This window comes from Glycine soja, chromosome 11 (assembly GCF_004193775.1).
Source record: "Glycine soja cultivar W05 chromosome 11, ASM419377v2, whole genome shotgun sequence".
NCBI lineage: Eukaryota > Viridiplantae > Streptophyta > Magnoliopsida > Fabales > Fabaceae > Glycine > Glycine soja.
The window spans coordinates 8,976,493-8,997,733 of record NC_041012.1 but is presented as its reverse complement, the minus strand read 5'-3'; the positions used below and the strand labels follow the sequence as shown (position 1 = coordinate 8,997,733).

The 21,241-nt window shown below is 35.2% G+C and overlaps 3 protein-coding genes and 1 pseudogene across 10 annotated transcripts; 1 reads left to right on the top strand and 3 right to left on the bottom strand.

Moving 5' to 3' along the window:
• Window positions 1-1,166: 1,166 nt before the first annotated feature.
• On the bottom strand, window positions 1,167-4,413 carry LOC114374833 (uncharacterized protein At1g01500-like). Of its 5 annotated transcripts, none has more exons than XR_003658638.1 (4): window positions 3,974-4,413; window positions 2,316-3,147; window positions 2,054-2,165; window positions 1,673-1,808 (listed from the first exon to the last, which is right to left on the bottom strand). XR_003658638.1 is itself a non-coding variant. In XM_028332532.1 (3 exons), exons 2-3 carry the CDS (start codon window positions 3,012-3,014, stop codon window positions 1,581-1,583), a joined length of 927 nt encoding a protein of 308 aa, XP_028188333.1. In that variant the 5' UTR covers window positions 3,015-3,147; window positions 3,974-4,409; the 3' UTR covers window positions 1,167-1,580. The 5 variants fall into 5 exon arrangements, 3 of the variants coding, with proteins under 3 accessions (XP_028188333.1, XP_028188335.1, XP_028188334.1); XR_003658639.1 differs by lacking the exon at window positions 1,673-1,808 and adding an exon at window positions 1,815-1,962; XM_028332532.1 differs by lacking the exon at window positions 2,054-2,165 and having other exon boundaries at window positions 1,167-1,808; window positions 3,974-4,409.
• A 1,673-nt stretch (window positions 4,414-6,086) lies between these two features.
• LOC114374834 lies at window positions 6,087-10,176 on the bottom strand. Of its 4 annotated transcripts, XR_003658640.1 has the most exons (4): window positions 10,007-10,174; window positions 9,796-9,914; window positions 6,929-7,236; window positions 6,183-6,444 (listed from the first exon to the last, which is right to left on the bottom strand). XR_003658640.1 is itself a non-coding variant. In XM_028332538.1 (3 exons), exons 1-3 carry the CDS (start codon window positions 10,129-10,131, stop codon window positions 6,425-6,427), a joined length of 264 nt encoding a protein of 87 aa, XP_028188339.1. In that variant the 5' UTR covers window positions 10,132-10,175; the 3' UTR covers window positions 6,087-6,424. The 4 variants fall into 4 exon arrangements, 3 of the variants coding, with proteins under 3 accessions (XP_028188339.1, XP_028188338.1, XP_028188337.1); XM_028332538.1 differs by lacking the exon at window positions 6,929-7,236 and having other exon boundaries at window positions 6,087-6,444; window positions 10,007-10,175; XM_028332537.1 differs by lacking the exon at window positions 6,183-6,444 and having other exon boundaries at window positions 6,795-7,236.
• A 101-nt stretch (window positions 10,177-10,277) lies between these two features.
• On the top strand, window positions 10,278-15,611 carry LOC114374832 (phenylalanine--tRNA ligase alpha subunit, cytoplasmic-like). The gene is made up of 17 exons (XM_028332531.1): window positions 10,278-10,591; window positions 10,713-10,805; window positions 10,920-10,976; window positions 11,568-11,623; window positions 11,739-11,831; window positions 11,954-12,044; window positions 12,638-12,675; window positions 12,778-12,816; window positions 13,416-13,492; window positions 13,575-13,659; window positions 13,768-13,864; window positions 14,125-14,221; window positions 14,484-14,555; window positions 14,717-14,783; window positions 14,866-14,991; window positions 15,145-15,199; window positions 15,342-15,611. The coding sequence occupies exons 1-17, from the start codon at window positions 10,322-10,324 to the stop codon at window positions 15,393-15,395; spliced, it is 1,467 nt and encodes a 488-aa protein (XP_028188332.1). The 5' UTR covers window positions 10,278-10,321; the 3' UTR covers window positions 15,396-15,611.
• Window positions 15,612-16,630: 1,019 nt separating this feature from the next.
• Window positions 16,631-20,452, bottom strand: LOC114374830 (annotated as a pseudogene).
• Window positions 20,453-21,241: the final 789 nt, after the last annotated feature.

Sequence of the window (21,241 nt, the reverse complement as noted above, 5' to 3'; positions counted from 1 at the left end):
CGAGGGTTTTTTTTTCTTTGTTGGAATGCTCGAAGAAATTGTCAATAAAATGATATGTTTGGAGGTTTTATAGTTAACACATGAAGAAAATATGGTGACCTCTTAGATAGCCGATCCTAGGCAAAATATACGCATGCATACATCTTGTTTTTCTATCATTAGGGCCAAAATTTATAAAATAGGAAATCAAGGTAGTCATTTTTCTTTAGTTGGAACAATGTACTAAATTACACACATTCTTTTTTTTAATATTCTTTGCAAATACTCTTTGAAATCATGTTCAACTTTCATTTCAGAGACTCTCATTAGTCTTTATTTTTTAGGTCGAATTACTGTATTGAATTGATTTTCAATGCTTTGCTTGAAAATTTAAACAACAAAGTGAGGATTGCTATTTAATATTATCGTCAAAAATCTAGTTTAATATTTTGCACACCAACTAGAGTTTTGATCACATTAAAATTGAAGCTTTAACTTATCTCATACCTCAATTAAAATCCATAGCATTGCTAGTTCCAACAAAAAGAACTCACTAGTGATTTTGATTTAAGTCTCCACGAACATCAAATTTATGTCAGCTGCTTAAAATCATGACGGAAAGTCGCCTATTCGAAAAATTCCACCGTCAACCGTTTATTAAATAATACAAGGTTGGCACCGAGTTCACTTTTGAAGTATCATTAGCATCTAATTTTGAAGTACTACTACTGATGCTAATCACAATTTTGAAGTATCATTAACATCTAACTAATTACTTTGTGGCTCTGCCAAAGCATTCTTAAGATCCTTTCTTAGGCTGCACCTAATTTCATTCATATGTTTAACCTAGGAATACAATTATAACTCGGTCACATGCTGTTTTGAAACCCAATTCAACTTTCACAACAAAAAAAAAGTTCCCAACAACAGAAATCAGTTAGGAGATGAGGTTGAATGTTTGATCCGCATAGCCAATCAACATGCATGCCTACCGCATGAAGAGTGGTCACTTTTTTGCGTCAACCTCACTATGCTTAGATTGTAAGGTACCAACTAATTTGGCCCGGGAATAAGGAAAAGATCACAATTCCATGAAGTACCTTATACAACAAACCAGCCAGCCAGGCAGACCAGTAAACTCCTCTTGTACTTGCACCATTTAACCAATAAATGAATATGAAACACAATTGTCATAAAAGAAAATACATTTTTTTAATACCATAGATACATTTTGGGACTAGTTTCTTATTACTTTGTTGAAGGAGGATTATTACGATCAATAGGAAAGTCAAAACTAAACTAATCATGCTTTCACCAGTTCAACACCTTAATAAGTAGGGCAAATAATTCAAAAACTTCTTAGTTCTTGCTGTTTTACTTAAGAAGTTAAGATCATACCTCGCATAGAATGGCACTAAAAATAAACTATATTACATACAGCAAAAAAAAAAAACCCTCCACTCAGATGGACAAGATATTTAACCTGTTGTCTTTGGATCAAGACTCAAGAGGGAGATGGACAAAAATAAGGTTAGCTGTCTTTGGATTAAGAGGGAGATGAACAAAAAGCAGAGAGTTTTAAGCTTAAATAGAAGCCCCGATCAGAACAGCCGTCTTCTAAAGTGGCTAGTGGTGCCTTGGTAGGTTTTAACAAGCAGGCCAACTCCAATGCCAATGCCAAGACAAACACTAAGTCCAATACCAACACCGACCCTAACACCGGCATTGAACCATGAAAGTTCTCCATCTTCGCCATCGGCATATGCTGTTCCTGGGTAGAGGCTATTATAATCTTCATCTTCATGTTTGTCGTAAAGGTAATCTGGGGCCTGCAGGATTGGCATGTAAATATTAAGAATGATGGTCTATAATTTGTGAAAAAAAGGGTATGTAATGCTGATTAGCAAATTACAAGTGCTCAAGGGGGGGACCAAACTTAAATGAAGAACTGGACATTAATTGTATCCTTTTCTTGACAGCTAGCTATCCATAAAAAACAATACACAAGTGAACAAAATAATTTTAGGACAGAAAGTAAAACGTCGGACACAGATCAAAGGTTATTCAGTTGTACTTGTATCATAGTTATATTATGTATGTCCCATCTGCTAGTCTGAGAGGTCCCGATATCCATCAGATACAAATGCTTATGTCTGTTAAACAATCTCAATTTTCAAATGACTCAACTGCAAGTGCATTAAGGCAGTAAAAGCAAAGTCAGACATCGCAAAAACAGGCCTAAAAGGCATGAAGTTAACTCGACCGATGAACTGACATAGCAAAAGAGGATAATATAAGAAGCACACCAAAAACATTGCTGAACAAGCACTAATTACCTGCAAAGCATGGGCTGAAGAAATATCTTTCCCATTTTCACTGGCCTCATGCTCTGGAATTGCATCCAATACTCCCTTCTTTGTATGCTTTTTCTGAGAAAGCTGCAAGGTTTTTGTCAAGATAATTGGAGTACTCGAGAAGGAGCCGGCAATGTAGACCTCAATTGTTGGGAGACTTGAGTCTGGCAACAGCAATTGTTTCCCCTTAAAGAAGCTGGTGCCTGGAATTATATATGACTCACAGTTCATGTTCCACCTTTGTCCATTATAACTTGATTCCCCAACAACACCATTGGTATTACACAATTCTAAAGCACCGGAAAGCAGCAGAACATCTTTATCAAACACCTCGAACTTGACACTACCACTCATCCTTATGCTATCAGTGCTTACAAATGTCACTTCTTCTGATTTTCTATCTACCCTGTCTCTCTTGAGAAGGGTTGACATCCCATCAGAATATATACTAGTACGAACGCCATTAATTTCAAGAAGAGTGTCAGGATTCAAAGGAACATGATTCAGTGTAAGAGATCCAGGAGTGGAATCATCAAGCTCACACTTGCACACTCTTACATAAAACACCTTTATGTCCAGCCAAGGTAATGACCCCTTCAAGGAGGGTTGATAAGAATGCCTTGCAACAGAGTAACCATTCTCAGTTGGTCCATTTCCATTTGCCTTATAAGAATTCTCCATGGCCAGACCACACAGTCTAAGTCTCCTTTTCACTCAAACTCTTTCATTTCAATTGGACCAATAACTTGTGCCAACAAAACAGCAAGCACCGAAGCCAGAAGCAACGACTCGAATTCAATTCACAGAAGAAAATCTGGACATATGGGGGACAAAAAAAGGCAACCATTTATACATCAGCATGACAAAGGGGAAGGTGATTGAATCTAACATAAAGGACATAACTCCCTCACTAACCTTAGGCCTCATCTAGATTCGTAAATGAAACAAAATACAAAAATATAAAATTAGCAATCAAATACTAAAATGAAACAAGCCTAGTTCCACTTAAAAGAAGACGCAGAATCCAGTTGAGGAAGATACAGAAGATGGCACTCAATAAGATAAGATAACCGTAGAGAGAGAATGAATTCAGGAAACCAAAAGATAATAGATGAATCGAAGAAACAAAGAATAATAAAAATAATAATAATAATAAAGGTCCGAACCTGAAGAAAGAAGAGACAAAAAGAGGATAAGAGGGAGTGAAGGAGATAAATTTAGAAAGTCCTCGAATATATCAAAAGTCTGTGGCTAAATCTGCAGAAAAAGCCGTGTCTCTTTCTGTAATCCGATTGATACCCCCATTTTTCTTAATTGAACAGTAAATTACACCATACCGAAGACAATCCACCAATTTGCCGAAGAAAAACAAGAAATTTAAGTGTTTAAACACACACATGCAGTGAAGCAAATGGATCAAGCAACATAACTAATCACCGGAGAAAACAAAGAAAAAAAAACGCAAAGCAAAATGAATGAATCTGCTATGTAGAGAGTTTAAGACAAAATAGCCGGCTAAAAAAGACAGGAAGAGGACAAAAGCATCACTAGCAGGAACCATGCATTGATGCAAACACATCACCGAAACCGGAAACGCATTATTTATTTAACGCCCAACCCAACCACCACACCGCACTCACCACAAATATCTTCTACTTTGCCGAAAAGAAAAATAGAGGAAACAAAAGAAAGCTTTTTTGGCTCACACCCAGAATCGGTGCCAATCTATCAGAGCTGAGAGACCAGACCAAAGCAGGAACAACCCCAGATTCTGCAGAGAATCAAATGGGTTCTTCTCAGTTTATGGAATTGAGAAGTGTTGGATATTGTTATTTTAATGGAGGAAGTGGGGTCCATCTGTATGTGATATTCTCAAGATCTTATCCACAGAGAGAGAGAGAGAGAGAGAATGTATTAACCAATTATGGAGATTTAGGGGGTTGGTCTGTGAATTGTTGAATTGAAAAGGACGTAAAATGTGATCTGTTTCATAGGTTCGTTGGTTCGCTGGCATGCTCTCTCTCCCTGTCTTCGCTGTAGGGAGATGGATTGGAATGGGTGGATTTCTTGCCAAGTTAGAATTAGAAGCACACACTTGTTTTATTTATTTATTTTCATTTTCATTAAAGAGGTCCAAGTACGCTAAATTACAGACAGGTGTCCAGTGGAGATTTTTTCAAAGGAAATATGAAATCAATATATTGAGCTACACGCGGTGTCATTGACAAATAACAATTACAATATCTCAAAAGCTTCCACAAAGATCCAAATAATCTTCGGACAACACTTTAAAACAAAAAGTAGTAAAGTAATTTATTCGTTGGAGATCTAGACCTAACGGCTGCTTGCATAATTGGACCACGGTGAAGAATGAATTTATTCACTAAACGGATTTAGATTTAGGTGTAGTTACTCAAGCAAATTTATGGAGAAAACTGTACGTTCGGATAATTTAATCCCTCCTCATGCCTAGTATAATAAATAGTTTTTAATACAATGTTAACAGTTATGACCGCTAATTTAGCAAAATTAGTCAAAAGTAAATCATTTGTCAAACAAAAACACACAAAAAATTAATTTTATTTATGTTAAAATTTAAAACGTCAATAAATAAGAAGTTTAATCGATATCTTGCAAGTATGTACTTATAGTTTTAGCAATGTTTTGGAGTATTATTATCATATTTTCTCATTAAAGTAATAAAAATGAATATATGTGTCAACGAGTGTCACAGTGCAATACCAATTAAATTAATAGCTGACAATTAAATTAAATTAATAGCTGGCATTTGTCATCCATTTTCTTCAATTGTAGACTAGTGTACTGTGGCCAATGCCAAAAACTATTAACTTATGAGCTAAACATTAACCAACAGAAGAGGAGGCGTGTTTGACTTCAATTTACGTAAATTGGCAGTGGACGTTGCTGACAATATGTGGTAACGGATGCTAATTATAATGCGACCTATTTGCTCCTCTTGAATTTATTTTCTTCACTATTCCCTTATTAGAAAGTTCAAAGCTGGAAGGACAAATCTCTGACTCTAATAAATATCTACTAATTTGATATTTTTTAAATAAAAGAAATAGAATAGCTGATTAATAAAAAATATAAGCATTGGTTTTGTTCTTAACTTTATTTATAATCATCATACAACTCTTAATTTAAAAATAAAACATTTATCATCCATTTTCTTCAACTTCAAAACTTCTCTCAAAAAGTTTTTTTTTTTTAATTTGTTCTTACTTTAGTCCCAAGTCCTTACCATAATAAGCAGAATAGTGCATGTTCCGGTTGAAGTTAGCAAACTTAATTTTGGAATAGTTTTCATTTTGCAAATTAAATTTAAAAAAGAAACCTTAGTTTTGCTTTTATGAAAACTTAGTTTAAAAATAATATAAAATGTACTTTTAATCAAACATGTCACGCAATTAAATTTACTACCCAAATTGACTTTAGAACACCCCCAAACAAAAATCCAAACATGTTAGTCTCTCACCTAGCTAGAAAAACAAAAAAAGAAATGATCCAACCAAATTTTTGGTAATCCCCCACTTAATAGCATACAACTAATAAGAACTTGGGAGACATGTGGATGTGGGCAAAGGTCGACCCTACAATCTGCAATACCACCTCCCCCATCCTGCAACCCCATTCCCTTACCCTGGACCGAAAAACTGAAGGGAAAAAAAATGGGAGGGGGAATGCAATATTTACTCACTTAAAGCCTATCAGGAGGCTTAACCAATTGGATATTATAAAAAATAGTGTCAAATATCATTTTAAAAAATGTTACAGATAATCATTTCTGGACCAATGGGATTGGTGGGCACTTTTCTGAAAGCATAATTCAAAAGGAAAGCGAAATATAATTCATCAAATTTTAGAACCGTTGCCTTGTATCACAATCTTGTGATCAAATACGAGGTTTACATCATTAAAAGAATAATATTATTTTTCAGACTGGACTGTGATGCTCCAAGGTATGCCATAAAGGAAATAGACCAGGAGTAAGATGTGAACCAACATTAACTCTAATGCAACCCAACTAGGATTTGATATGACGGTATCCTTTAGTCTTTGACTCTTTGTCACCGAGGAACTGCAAAGTCTATAGGACAAATCAAGGAAAAATATGGATTACAATGGGCAGGAGGGAGTAAAAATAAGTTTCAAGGAATTTTCATTTTCCTCCCGGCAACATGATGAAGAAAGAAGTTTCAACCAGGGAAATATCAGGTGGGACACATCTGAATCAAGGGGAAAATGACCATAATACATTATGTCCTCACTCAGAAGCACAAACCATGGCACATGTTGACATCTTCAACTTTAAAATTTAAATCAACAAATTTAAAATGATCACGATATATTTTATTTAAATATTAGCAGTCCTAGACCAATTACTAGACAATTTTCCGTTCTCAAATTAGTTTCACTTCCAATTGTGGGCTAAATCGATGGTTGAATACAATGCCATTATACTTAAAGTAGCATGCATAAAAAGAGGAAAAAGTGGACAGAATATGACGTTTTAACAAGGATCCATCGAAAAATAGTGAGTAAATACACTTTTTTATCCCTAAAAGATTTACCTGAAACATCATTTTAAAATCCTTAAGGAAGCTTGCATCTTATTGTGAATCCTTCCAAATCCATTCAAGAAGATTTTGGGAAAGTGTAATTGGGAGCATGTTGGTCATCCATTCTCAGTCAATGAGGAAATCCAATTATACAAGTCTGCAGTTGGAGGGAATCATAGTGCAACTGACCACAATTTAAATGTTTGAAGATCTTTTCCCATCCTAGGGTGAGACAAAAGAAAAGTTACGATTCTCTCTTTTTCATTTTTTCTTTCATCTTGAATGGATCCAGCAGGCCTGTCACAATGTTTTTTTAAGTCCTATACAACAAAGTAAAAGTTGTCAGGATGTGCATAAAGAAGACAGGTAATTACCACACTGGGCACTCGTCTGATAGTATGATACCTACCACTAAGGAGGTATTTGGTATGTGCTTATTTTTACACCAGTATGTAAAATAACATGGAATCTTGAATCCCTACATTTACGATGTCAACCAATATTTTAGCTTAGGTTATTCTGATAGCAAAGAACTCCTTATTGCTAGTGCTAGGTGTTACCCTAAATGCTTTGAATAATCCTTATTTTCATACAAACATAGTAATTTTAAATTTCACAGAATCTTACACATGGTGTTGGAACTTGGAATGCAAACAACCCAAATGCTCCCCTGATCACTAAAGTTAAACTAGTACCAGAATTGACATCTTATTTTATGTACATGGAACTAGTTTTGTGGAGAAACACTAACGAGAAATTAATAATACTAGCCTGTATAATGGATTCTAACTATCCATTAGATTTCCTCTTGTATATTTTTAACTTTGTTAGAGGTAGGTAGGTGCAAGGAACATTGGAGCGAAACAAGTTTATAAATGCTAAAGAAGGAATTAATATGAAAAAAATAAAACAAAACTAAAATATTACATTGAGAGGGGTGGAATTGTTGCTAATTTCAAAGTTTTGGTCTCTTTATTTTAGTGCAACTCTAGCTTTTACTTCATTATATCAAAAAGACTAAGTCTCTCATCTTACATTATCACTTTACAAAAAGTTAATGTCAGAAACAGGTCTCTTAGCCATCTGGTAAACAAAGTTAATGTCTATCAGCACACCTTAAGGATAGAAGAATACATAACTTTGCTAACTAAACAAAATGGATCAACACAACAACCATCATAGAAACTTTTAAAAAGACTTTAATGGTTTAACCTAAGCATGGACAATAGTGGAAGAACATCTCATTGGGGTCTGAACATATAGACTGATCGAATGTAATACCTATTCTTTACTTCATGCGAACATTTGCAAGCCTATGAGTAGGGGTGGGAATAGGCTAGGCCGGCCTACAGGGGCCTACGACCTGGCCTACATAAAGCCTGGTCTGGCCTGACCTATTTAATTAAAAGGCTAGGCTCAGGCTTTTTAAAAGCCTATTAAATTAAATAGACCAGGCTTAGGCTTATTAAAAAGCCTTATAAGCCTGATAGGCCGACCTATATATATATATATATATATATATATTATTTTTTGGGTACAATTAATATTATTTTTTTTAAAACTAACAGATCTCATTCCTATAATTAAGTAAAACTTTAATGACAAGGTGTGAGTCATGTGTTCCTTTATATTTCTCATTGTTTTTATTAGTTTTCCTATTTCTGTTAACGGTTCCTTTTTCTATTCCTATTTGGTTTCCTTTTTTATATTACGTTCCTGTATTCTAGAGCAAATAAAAATCATATCCTATCATATCCTATTACATTCCTATACAAAAATCATATCATATCCTATTACGTTCCTATACAAAAATCATATCCTTTTTCTATCAGGTTTCCTTTTTTTTTAACTTTCCTATTACGTTCCTAAGCAAACAAAAATCATATCTTTTTCACTTCAAGCTTTTTGATAGAGGTAATTAACATTCTGTGTAGTCTACCGAGGTAATGCTCTAATTTTCTCTCATTTCCTTATAACGTTTTCTTTTCCTATTCCTTTTAACGTTTCCTTTTCCTATTACGTTTCTCTCTGTTGAAGTAAAATAGAGAACACAACAAACAAAAACTACATAGCAAACAAGAATCGTATCCTTTTCACTTCAAGCTTTGATAAAGGTAAAACTTCAAAATCTTGCCATTTTTTCTTTCATCTTGTTATTTTTTTTTTTTGTAAAAACAAATAGGAATATTGAAGATTTAATGTGAAGAAGACTTTTAAATAGGCTACCAGGTCAGGCCGAGCCAAAATAAAAGCCTTTGATAGACTATAGGCCAGGCTCAGGCCTCAAAAATTAATCGTAGGCTAGACTCAGGCCTTTTAAAGCCTGGCCTGACCTATTCCCACCCCTACCTATGAGCCTCATACGTACTAAACAGAATGGTGATTTAATTCCAACTCAGATTTCATTTCCTTTCTGCAAAACTTGATTTCCCACACAAAACTTGCTCTTATTATACGTTTGATATGCAGAATGGTGATTCCATAGAATGGGCAATCCCATGTTTGATAGCAAAAACATATTCCCTTGAAACTAGGAATCACCATAACTTGCAAAAGTGGTTGGAATGGTGATTCCAAATTCCGTGCAATGAGATTTAATTTCTTTTTCACTGACATTCATTTATTTTTTCAGAATTACAATTATTACATTCAACAATTCTCTTTCATAAAAAATACCAATTATATTATGTATCTGTCCTTCGCGAATTAAATCTATTTTAAATATCTAATTATTTTTTATTAAAAAAAAGAAGCAATTACGCAAGCATGCGTGTGTGTGTTCTAGAACATAATCATCATCCAAAAGATCATTGTTAATTGCGATTATTGCGCAAAAAGATAACTCAAAACGAGTAAAATAACAAGGAGAGAAGTAGTACCTCGAGAAAGCGAGCTCCAGCAGGTGGAATCGAAGGCGATATTGGAGGTGAGCCTAGCATTAGCGACAGCACTGTGAAGAGGCATCAACGAATCAACGCTTATCATAACCGACAAAACCCTATCAAACACGAAATCCACAAAGTTAAACCCAAAAACGCAATGCAGATCGATAAGAATAGTTCAAAGTAGAGAAGCTGAATCACACTGTACCTCGAAGCACGAGAGATGCACGATGCGGAAGACGAAGTGAACACAAACGGCGTGGTTGAGCTCTTGACGAAGCTTCTAGAACGATTACCGAAGGATCTCAAAGCCACCCTCACTGCGGAAGCCATTGTGATTGAACCCCCGCTCTCGCTAAACTGATAGTACTAAAACCCTACACTATAAAACTCACTAACTAACTAACTGTTATTTTGTTATTGGGCCGGCCCAACCCGGCTTATGTGGCCCAATTTAAGCGAACCTATCTATCTTATTCCAAGTTGTTTCTAAACGCTGCGTGTTGTGCTTTGCGGCGAAGCAATGGCGGAAGAAGCAATTCTGGGATTCTTAGAGAAGAACGACGAGATTAGAGACTCGGGTGAGTTCGCAGCTGAACGTGGCATTGAGCACAACGAGATCGTGAATGTGATAAAGAGCTTGCACGGGTTCAGATACGTTGACGCACAAGACATTAAGAGGGAAACGTGGGTCCTCACTGATGAGGGGGAAACGTATGCTACTGTTGGATCCCCTGAAGTTCAACTCTTTTTGGCTATACCGCAAGAGGGTATCTCTAAGGAAGAGCTTCAGGTTGTTTACATGTGTTAACTGCTACACGCACCCTTCTTTTACAACTTATTCATGTGTTGTGTTGTTGTTATTATTATTATTATTATTATTATAAATTTGATCGTTTTTTTGGTGGTTGTAGAAAAAGCTGGATCCTTCTCTCTTCAAGATAGGTTGTGCTCAGGCTGCGAAGAACAAATGGGTGGAGATGGGGAAACAGTTGATATCTAGAAAGGTACATGTTGGATTTTAGATTTTCAGTACTTTGGTTGAGGTGGCATTTTGTGTGTAAATTATAATGGAAATGATTTACAGAGTATTTTTAACTAGCTCGTTTTTCTTGCTGCAGGTCCAACATGTGGATGATAAGGTCAAAGATCTTCTTCTTCAAATACAACAGGGGCTGGTACGTGTACTAATAATTAATAATTAATATGAATGTTTTTGTCAGTAAACTTCTTGGGTACATTGAGAGGAAGCAATTTGAAGAAAAAACAGAGATTTTTTTTCTTTCTCGGGTGGGGGAGAGGGTTATCACTTATGTTCTATTCATTTAGGAAAAGTAGGAACTTTTATGAAAATTGAAGTGGTGAATTCTTGAGATATACCAAGCTATGTAAAATTATTAATTGGGTAGACAACAGGGTAGTCTCGTTAGTTGGTATCATCCATTTTTTAAATGGAGTGCTTTGGCTATTTGCACATGAGGTAGCACTTGAGTTTGAAATAATACTTGTGGGAAAATGGCAAGGTTTTATATAGATTATCAGACTCAACTCAAACTTATGAGACTGTTACAGGAAGTGGGAAGGGGGGATTTGATTTGAGATCTATGAGGTGTACCTGGATTCTACTACAAATTATGTGAAAGTGAAAACCATCCTTCATTTGTTTGGAGGGGTTATTGTTGTTGGCCTTTCCTCCTTTCTTATTTTTTTATGGGTTGCTTATCGTTTTCTGTCTCATTAGAAATTTTACCATATTGTTGTAAATGCAGAACATTGGTTCAGACGAAATCAAAGCACTCAAAGTGAGAAAGCTCATAATTCCACAGTAATAATAATTTATCTTGGTTGTGTTGAACAGTTTTTCAGATATACTGAATGTGCTATTATTGACTTGATTATTCTTTCATTATTGAAATTCGTTTTGGTATCTTGTGATTTAGGACGTGGAAGGGTTACTCATTGAAAAGGGGTCCTAATTATGCACCCAAAAGAAAGAAGGTTGTCACTGATCTGACTCGTGATAATTTTCAGAGGTATTTTTTGCATAAACTGAATGTGAATGGAATTATAACCTCTGTATAAAAGAAATTTCTTTGTGCACAACACCTTTTGTGGATTTGCATATCTTATGAACTTACTTTATTTTTTATGTTAGTGGTGAGTGGAAGGAACTAGAGTTCAAGGAGTACAATTATAGTGCTAAAGGTGCTCCTCTTGAGGGTGGCAATCTTCATCCGTTGCTGAAGGCAAGGACATATACCTTCCTCCTTTTTTCCCAAACCCCATTGTAGCAGTAAATAGCATTTGATTTTTAGATTAAATGAATATTAAAATTTTATATACTATTAGAACAAAGTGTGCATTTACATATTTAAATTCGCAGTTTGATATGAAGAGCTTTTAAGACACACCCCCTATTTATGTTAATTAAAGCATATTTAAATTGTTCATTTACCTGTGTTTATTTAATAGTACATTTATGTACCTTTGTGCATTATGATTTTAAGATGGTGCTTTTATTCATAAGAAATAATCTCTGCCTATGTCGTACTTTGTTGCCAAATTTTACATTGTCGATCCCTAGTCCTAAAAGATGAGGAAGATTGTGCTTGGCTGTTATCTGGCAACATAAACCTTTGTTAAATCTGTATGATGTAGACTGCCAATTTATTTATGTCATTCCAAAAAAAAATTGGTAGAGCACAATGACAAGTTTGATCAATTTAGCTGACCTCACCTAATGAGAGGAGGCATTTCTTATTAATAATGATGCTTCTATCCCTAAAAAAATTGACAATGCATCATGTGTTTAATACTTCTGAAATTTATCTACTTTCAGGTACGTGCTCAGCTGAAACAGATTTTCCTCTGCATGGGGTGAGTCTTATCTTTGCTATTTGGAATGATGATATCTTTGTGGTAAATATTCATTTCAAATTTCAAGTTTAACATTTTTTATGTTAATTTCTGGTGCTGCAGGTTTGAGGAGATGCCAACAAATAATTTCGTTGAGAGCAGGTTATTATTGTTTGGATCATGTTCCTTTTTGTCATCAAGTTCTCCATTCACATGTGGGTGTTCTTCCCAATAACGATTAACTTCCAATCCATTAAATGTGTTGCAAAATTTTAAATAAATATCCACATATCATCTTTTAATTGAAGATGTTGATGGCAATGATGTAAGTAACTTGATCTTATTTTTGTCTTGTCGTTTTTATATCAATGGCTTCCTAGTGTCTCTGATTGAGATTTAGATAGGTCATGTTGCTTTCCTGTCCTCTCAAAGATGTTAAATGATGTGTGGAATATATTTTCTTTCTAAGAAAAAGTTATAGCTTTGAATTTTTTTGTGAGTATTCATTGTCTTCTATAAGTTGTTTCATTGGGCCTTTGAATGATATTGAAGTAACTAATGGAACTATGTTCTTGTTATGATAGATAAATCCTCTTGGAAAGGTTCTTTCTGTAGTTGCTTGAGGCCTTGAAAAGAAACTGTTGTTCTAAATTCTGAACAATGCATTGCAACATCACAAATGAAGTGACATTTAAAAAATATATATTTTTTAAATCTCATATCATATATTTTCTTGCTTGTATGTGCTATTTAATTGGCAGCTTCTGGAACTTTGATGCCTTGTTCCAGCCCCAACAACACCCAGCCCGTGATTCACATGATACATTCTTTTTGGAAAGTTAGTAAAACCTTAATTTTCATCGTGCTAATCTTGTATTATATATTTGTATTCTGAGAACATGTGACACATATATCTGCAGCTCCTTCAACAACAAAGATATTGCCAGAGGACTATGTTCAGAGAGTGAAGCATGTTCATGAATCTGGTGGTTATGGGTCTAGAGGGTATGATCTTGAGTAAACTTAACACTTTAGCATAGGCTATTTACTATTGATAGATGGATGATTTCCAAAAAACATTCTGAAAAAGCCTTGCAATTTCTTTCTTGGTAGGTATGCATATGACTGGAAGAGAGAGGAAGCAAATAAAAACCTTCTGCGAACCCATACAACTGCTGTTTCCTCCAGGATGCTTTACCAATTAGCACAGGTATCTGTCTGAATTTGCTGGTATCATGTTCTTGTGGGTGCATACTATTACATGGTGTTTAGTGCCACTTAAGCCTACTAATATTCTTATTCTTCCTGATGATTTTTTATTGAAATTTCTATATAATGTATATTATTTATTTAGTTCAGCTGGACCAAGTTATGACACAGATAATATGCGATTGTGCTTTCAAAGTTATAGCTCTGAATTATAACTTAACATCATTCTTTATTTTCCCCTGCATTTGGATGTCTATGCAGAAACCATTTGCCCCCAAAAAATATTTCTCTATAGATCGTGTATTCAGAAATGAAGCAGTTGATCGGACACATCTTGCTGAGTTCCACCAAATAGAAGGTATGTGAGAGCTAACAAGTTACTGGCCCTGTGATTTTAATTCTTTTCAAATTGTTCATCTTGCAAATGAAAACAGTTCTTCCTTGATAGTCCTATTTCAAATCATATTAAATAAGGGGTGGGGGAATTACTGCAATAGAATACGTATGGTTATTCAGCTTCTGTTGTGGTTTGACCCACCAGATGTTTATTTTTCGCATCAAAATGTATCAATAAATTTTCTGGAATTTTGTGATTGTCACATTTTTATGTTTCAATTCAGGCCTTGTATGTGATCGAGGACTCACTCTCTGTGACTTAATAGGAATCCTACATGATTTCTTCTCACGCTTAGGTAATGTTCTCTTGTACTGAAAAAGATTTAAATGTTGAATGTAAGTTGGAGACTTCAAGGAATATGATCCACAGCCAAGTTATTAAGGACAGGCTTTAGTAGTATATGATTAATCTTTTATTGATTTTAACTAAAAGAAATGATTTCATTACCAAGTTCAGGCATGACCAAGCTGAAGTTCAAACCAGCTTACAATCCATACACTGAACCTAGCATGGAGATTTTTAGGTGAGTCTTTCTATAATGATTATCTACCATGTCCTGATGTTGATTATGGATATGCTGAGATTATGTCATATTACTTTAACAGTTATCATGAAGGCTTTAAAAAATGGGTAGAGATAGGAAACTCTGGCATGTTCAGACCTGAAATGTTGCAGCCGATGGGACTTCCTGAAGATGTCCAAGTTATTGCTTGGGGTCTTTCCCTTGAAAGGTTAGAAAAAAATCAGAACACTTTAATCATAACTGAGAATAAAATGAATTCACTTGTAAAATTTAAATTCTTGTTATAATCTTTCTGTACAAATCTAATGAAACTATAGATGGGTGGAAATTGGTTTTAACTTGTTATTTTATCTGGAAACAGGCCAACGATGATACTATACGGGATAGATAACATCAGAGATCTCTTTGGACACAAGGTATTTTTAGGGGATAACTATGAAGACGGACTCATCTCGATTTTGAACTGAATACCACCATCTGGTTATTTTGGTCCTTTATTGATGTGTTTTTTTCTCTGTTTTTAAAACATACCTTTGATATTTTTCTTGTTTTCCGCAGGTGGATCTTGGGCTTATAAAGAAAAATCCAGTATGTCGTCTTGGAATTGACTAAAATGATTCATGTTTGTTTCTTGTATTTCTTCTCATTTATAAATTATAATTTATTTTTGTCTCTAAGATCAAACACTACCTGTAGATTGTAAGTTCAGTTTCTATATGAAGAATTTTGATACGGGAGAAAAAAGCTACGCCCTTGTTATTTTGGATATGTTCTGAAAAAAATATTAATGGGAAGTTACCAAATTTCAATTTCTTGTGGTCTGGAAAATTTTATGTATCACATTACAAGGACAGGACGTATCATTGGCCTCAGCTATTTGCTATTTGCTGCCAAGCTTGCGAGTGATTTGTTTTCGTCTTTTATCAATTGAACACATCGTTGTTAACATTGGTATTTCAATGCGTCTGCTTTCTGCTTGGTTCTGTTAGTAGGCTACATTTTATTCCCAGAAGTGGGCAAGTTTCATATGGACGGGCATAGATCTAACAAGGGCATCACAATAATTGGTTCAAGAGCCTCAAAAGTTGACCAAATGAATATAACATGGATGACCAATTTATCATGATAACGACAATAGTAAAAAAAAAAAAAAAAAAACTTTACGCGGGAACAGTTCTTGAACATGCCTCAATCTATTTGGCTATTAAATAATTTGTTGGCAGTGGATCAAAGGCTCTACTGTACTGGGTATTTACTAATAATGCATCTTTTTTGCAAGGGAAAATGAGGAACTTCTCGTTTTCATAGTTAATCCATTAGATTCCTACAGAACTTAGAATAATCCATGATTACTAAAATAACTTTACTAACCGACAACTTAATTATATATGGATCAAAATTAAGATCTGAAGGATGTTTTTACAAGCTATCTTAAAGGTCAGCATAAATTTGTGATGCCTAGGGTATAATCTTACAACGTTGGGACCATGATCATCTGTAAATAATTTTATATACGGATCACGGTTTTTCATATAAAAAAAACGAGATGAAAATTGTGTCATCAAAGAGCTTGCTACAAAGTTGCTGGTTACAGAAATACCGGAGCTAGATTTAAATGGGTTTCAAATATCAATTTGAGCTTTGACCTTCTGAAGAAGGCTCAAGTTTAGCGTTCTTCCGGTAAAGAGGACCCAACTCTAGAATTTTGGAACACAAGCATATCAGATTACCGTGATTAACAAGGTCAGACAGATTATTCAGTTGCACAGCAATCAATTGTTCCCTTGCTCCTGTTAGGGAAATAAACCGAAGTCTCAAAAATCAGAGGAAAACCTAAGATCAAATGAAGAACAAAGCAGACATGTAACAAAAATTTATCACAATAAGTCAACATGTACATTACTTCATTTACAGTATGCATGAGCATATACCTCAAACCATCCTACTGAATAATTGCAAAGAGTACACTGGTCAGGTCTCCACAACTCCAACATAGTCCCTTCCAGTGGTAGTGTAATTGGCTCAGTCTGCAGCAATTTTATCTTTACAAGGGAGGCAGTGCAGCCAGTGCCAAATTGCAGGCGTTTTTTGTTTTTTAAGACATAAGAACTCCTTTTCCTCCACTAACTCATTAAGGTGTTTCTGCACCATACCAGCTGCTATTAAGTCATTTAGCACCTCCATCTTTGTGAAGAACAATTATGGTTCTATGACAATCACTTATCACAGCCACCAATTTTTTTTATGGCTGGGGTGTCGTAAAATCTCCAGTAATAACAGATTGGGGCTAAGTAGTATCCTCATTTGTGACAGCAGATTCAAATCTGAGGCGCTTTCTAATTATGCCCTTGACCATTTTGTTGAATTCTTCGTCAGTGCTAGTCAACATGATGTATCTTAGCTTAATATTAATCTGATTCTCCACTAGAACCTTATGTCTTGGGATAATTCGACCCTCAAGAGAATAGCTGAAAAACGTGATAATGGCAAGGGGCATGGATAATTGAAGACAGCCAAGCAATGGGATAAAAAATCATTAAGAATCAAACAAGGTTTTTGCAAAGGCCAGACCATTGTTTTCCACAAATAAATATACTTGGGACGAAGGACATCTGGATTGTATCTGAGCAGCATTGGGAAATCAGCAATCATCTCACCCAATTGCCGAAGACGTATGCCAAGACACAAAAAGTATTTTACATTTACGTCAAGCTTATGTGCTATATTGCATCCCAACAGCTCAGGTCCAAGAGCTACAACCTTGGCAATATCTTTCTCACTGACTCCAGCTTTGGTCATCAAGAAAATGACCTATACATACAAATATTCAAATTTCAGCAAAAGAGTCAATTGATGCCTCTAGATGAGCCAGTTTATTGACATATAATTATTGTGATTATTATGTCTATGCATCAATTACTTCTACATGAAGGACAACTTAGTAGCACTTGATGCATAAATTCCCATTCATAACTCATGCTTTCTGGGTGTGGTTTTAAGTGTATGAAGGTATGATGCCTCTAGATGGGTTGGTTGCTGATAAATATAATTTTATCACTGCACAAGATTATATTCAAATTGATATAATGCCCCAATCTTTTTTCTGTTATTCCTAAATTAATATGAAGACTCATTTCTTTTTCTTTTTCAGTTATTAACAAAAAGGACTATCATGGCAGCGGTAAGGCAGTGGAATTTGGAAAAACCACTTTATGGTGGCAACTTCCATAGTTGCATAAGAAAAGGACAAACCACTGGTCTAATCTTCTTGTTCAGACGTTAAGTGAGTAGAGGAGGAAACTTCACAAGCATGTTGTCAATTGCATCATTGCGAACCCCTATATCCTCAAAAAACCGCACCTTCACAATAAAATTGTCAGCATTACCTTCGGGAAACAATACAGTAATCATTGGGAATTTTATTTCTGAATCTACTACACTTCAAATCAAATACATAAGAAAACAATAACATCTAGATCTCATGAGCTGGAGGAATAAATAATGATAACAAAAATGAAGTACCACTAAAAAATTGTACCAGCTGCCACCTTAATTACTAGCATCACTCAACTGATAAAAGAAACAAATAAATCAGTGTTTGCATACCTTTGGCACAATAGTCATCTGCAAGTCAGCACAAAAGACCATTGGTTTAATGGTAAGCATTCTCCTCATACCATCTCAAGTGATCCCATAATAATACAAATACTTAACAAGAGGCTTCCATCGTTCATCAATGCTACACGCCATCAATTGTGGTCTAAATGCAATCAATCTGACAACATCCTTACTTTGAAGCCCAAATTCTTTTAAGTAATTAACCTGAAATTAAAACTGCAGCATCAGACATTATGTATATCCATATATCAAACAATATCAGCATACACATCAAAGTAAACTGTAGGACTTCAAATGTTTTGATTTGGATGATACTAAAACTGAATAAACTAGTGTATGAGAGAAGACAATGACGATATATTGAAAGATGACTGTATTACTGTACATTATGTGAAAATCTAGTGTACCTTTGCATTCATTTCTTCCATAGAATAGTAACCAAGAACTTTAGGAAAATCAAAAACCATTGTGCCAAAATCCTTCTCATTTAAGCCCATATCATGGTAGATCTGTGCACGAGTCTTCACTTCATCTAAGCTATAAGACAATAACTGAGGACAACGACTAATGACATATTCCATCCAATCCCTCCTGACTCCATTGGACTCCAAGTACAGAACAATCTCATCCAGCTCCGCATGGCTGCGCTGGAAAATATTATCTCCAGCATTCACCATTACAACACCGAGAAACTCTCCTTTCACATATACCGATTTCAACCACTCAACAAAACTCCTTACGGCCTCAAGGTTTCCTCTCGACATCAAAATAAGCTTTGCTATCCGAGGAAATGATATTGCATTGTGCTTCAACCATCTAGAGAATCGAAGACAGACAATCAAACACAAGCATTCGAAAATGAAATCATACATAGACAACACATTAAGAAACAAGTAACAACCAATGAGGATGGAGTTATAGGGTTGGTTTGGTGGTAAAAGGAGAAGAAAAGGAGGGAGGGAAAGGTCGTGAGTTTGATTCTCCCGCTAACAAAAAAAACTAAAAATTAACAATTAATATTTGCCAATAAAAAAAATGAGGATGATCATCCCCAAGGTTTTAAAAAACGGTCTGCAACTGCAAGTTATCAACAATTTTCCACAACATCCCCATTTGATTTCACACAAACAACATAACAAACAGCATACCAACAACTTGAAAAAGCAACAATCATAATAACCTCAGTCCATACCTAATAAGTGGCACAACTTTAGAGTCATCAATGACAATTTTGGCGCGTAAGTTGAAGGTGGAGTTTGAAAATTCGGGCAATCTTTTCAAGTTAGCAGCTTCAATCATGATGTAATCAATGAAACCGGATAACCTGGTAACCAAATTGGTAGTGTAAGTGATTCCAAACTTCCCCTTTCGCACGGCTTCTTTAAAAACCTCTTCAGTAACCTTCCTTCGAATCTCAAGAGCGCGCATTATCATCTCCTCTTCCTCCTCCTCGTTGTCTTTACCATCACTTGATTGAAACAGAGTGCGGAGAGGGGGCAGAGAAGAACCCACATCGGAGTCACTGGGAGATTGAGCGTAGATGGAGCCAGGGAACTGAGGGCTCCTTTTTCTGACGAGGGAAAGCTCCAAAACCTTGACTTTTTCTTCGTGGGGCATCGGGTCTTGAAGCTCGCTGGGTTTGGGAATGGGAATGGGGATGGGTGCCCCATCATCCTTGTGGGAGAGGTGGTGAAGAAGATATGCTGTGGATTTGGAATTGGGTTGGCGGAGAATGGAGTGATGCTCGTTTGGGTTTTGACAATTGAAAATGCTGCATGTTGTTGAATTGCGCAGGGGAACAGAGGAGCAAAGAAGGTAGAGGTTGTATTTTTGACATGAAATAAACATCTATTCTTTTTCTTGTTTACTCGTTAAGCGCTGAAGGCTGAAGGCGAAGAATGAAGATATATGGTGGTGGGAATTGGCAAAGATAAGAGTTTTAACAGTTGCCACTCTTCAGTTTCGACATTTTTCGTTAGAAGCACTGGTTAACGAAGAGCACGCACTTGCGATTTTGTTTGGATATACACTGAGGCGTTAAATGACGTCGAGTTAGGCTAATTTTTTCATCTATATCGGTTTCACTTTATTATTTTTTCTGTTTTTTTTGTATCGTTCTTTTTTCTCATCCAAAATAGGATCAACATATATCATTACTCAATCTATATATGATTATAGAACACATCTACGGAAAATTTTTCTAGGCGTTATTCTCTGATTGCTACTCTGAAAAGTTAAAAAAAAGAACACTTTGAAATAAGAAGACGCCTTTCTCTAATTCTGAAATCTTTGCTTTTGATTAATGATACATAGATATTTTTTATTTTATTAATATTCCATTAACAATTTGTCCTTAGTATTTATGTCGAACTCTCTCAGTTAATTTATTTTAATAGTGATGAAAAATTATCTTGTCTCTAATCTTGATATCTTGATAAGTAGAAATTCGTATTTAATTTCTGGTAAGGATTTGTATTGAGTTCTAACTTCTATGTCTTGACTCTTTATTGTGAGTAGAGATTATTCACTATTCACTTTGTACCCTCTTGCAGATATCAACTTTAACCTTTTGATTGTGTTGTTAGGAATTTTGACAGCATTCTATTGGGTGCTTAAGAAACACCACCTGCGAATCAGTACATAAATCGTTATATGTTCAAAGAGTCACCAGGACACATGTTAAGGTCGTCCTTCCCTAATGACTTAAATAAAGAAAACCTTGTTCTAATGTAAGATGTTATAGTCAAGAATTACGTCTAATTAACGGTTTATGTTTTTGGGAGGATGGCTCATTCATATCAAATTATCAATCTGTCATCAATAAATTGATATACAATAAT

Bases quoted from the DNA above. Each gene is read 5' to 3' on its own strand.
- LOC114374833 (XM_028332532.1), bottom strand. From the start codon at position 3,014: ATGGAGAATTCTTATAAGGCAAATGGAAATGGACCAACTGAGAATGGT. The intron at 1,809-2,315 runs GTAATTAGTGCT...CCAATCCTGCAG, and splicing joins CTTCAGCCCATGCTTTGCAG to GCCCCAGATTACCTTTACGA.
- LOC114374834 (XM_028332536.1), bottom strand. From the start codon at position 10,131: ATGGCTTCCGCAGTGAGGGTGGCTTTGAGATCCTTCGGTAATCGTTCT. The intron at 9,915-10,006 runs GTACAGTGTGAT...CGTGTTTGATAG, and splicing joins TGCATCTCTCGTGCTTCGAG to GGTTTTGTCGGTTATGATAA. The intron at 7,395-9,795 runs GTACTACTTCTC...TCGTAAATGTAG, and splicing joins CTGGAGCTCGCTTTCTCGAG to GGATTCAAGATTCCATGTTA.
- LOC114374832 (XM_028332531.1), top strand. From the start codon at position 10,322: ATGGCGGAAGAAGCAATTCTGGGATTCTTAGAGAAGAACGACGAGATT. The intron at 12,045-12,637 runs GCAAGGACATAT...ATCTACTTTCAG, and splicing joins ATCTTCATCCGTTGCTGAAG to GTACGTGCTCAGCTGAAACA. The intron at 13,660-13,767 runs GTATGATCTTGA...CTTTCTTGGTAG, and splicing joins GGTGGTTATGGGTCTAGAGG to GTATGCATATGACTGGAAGA.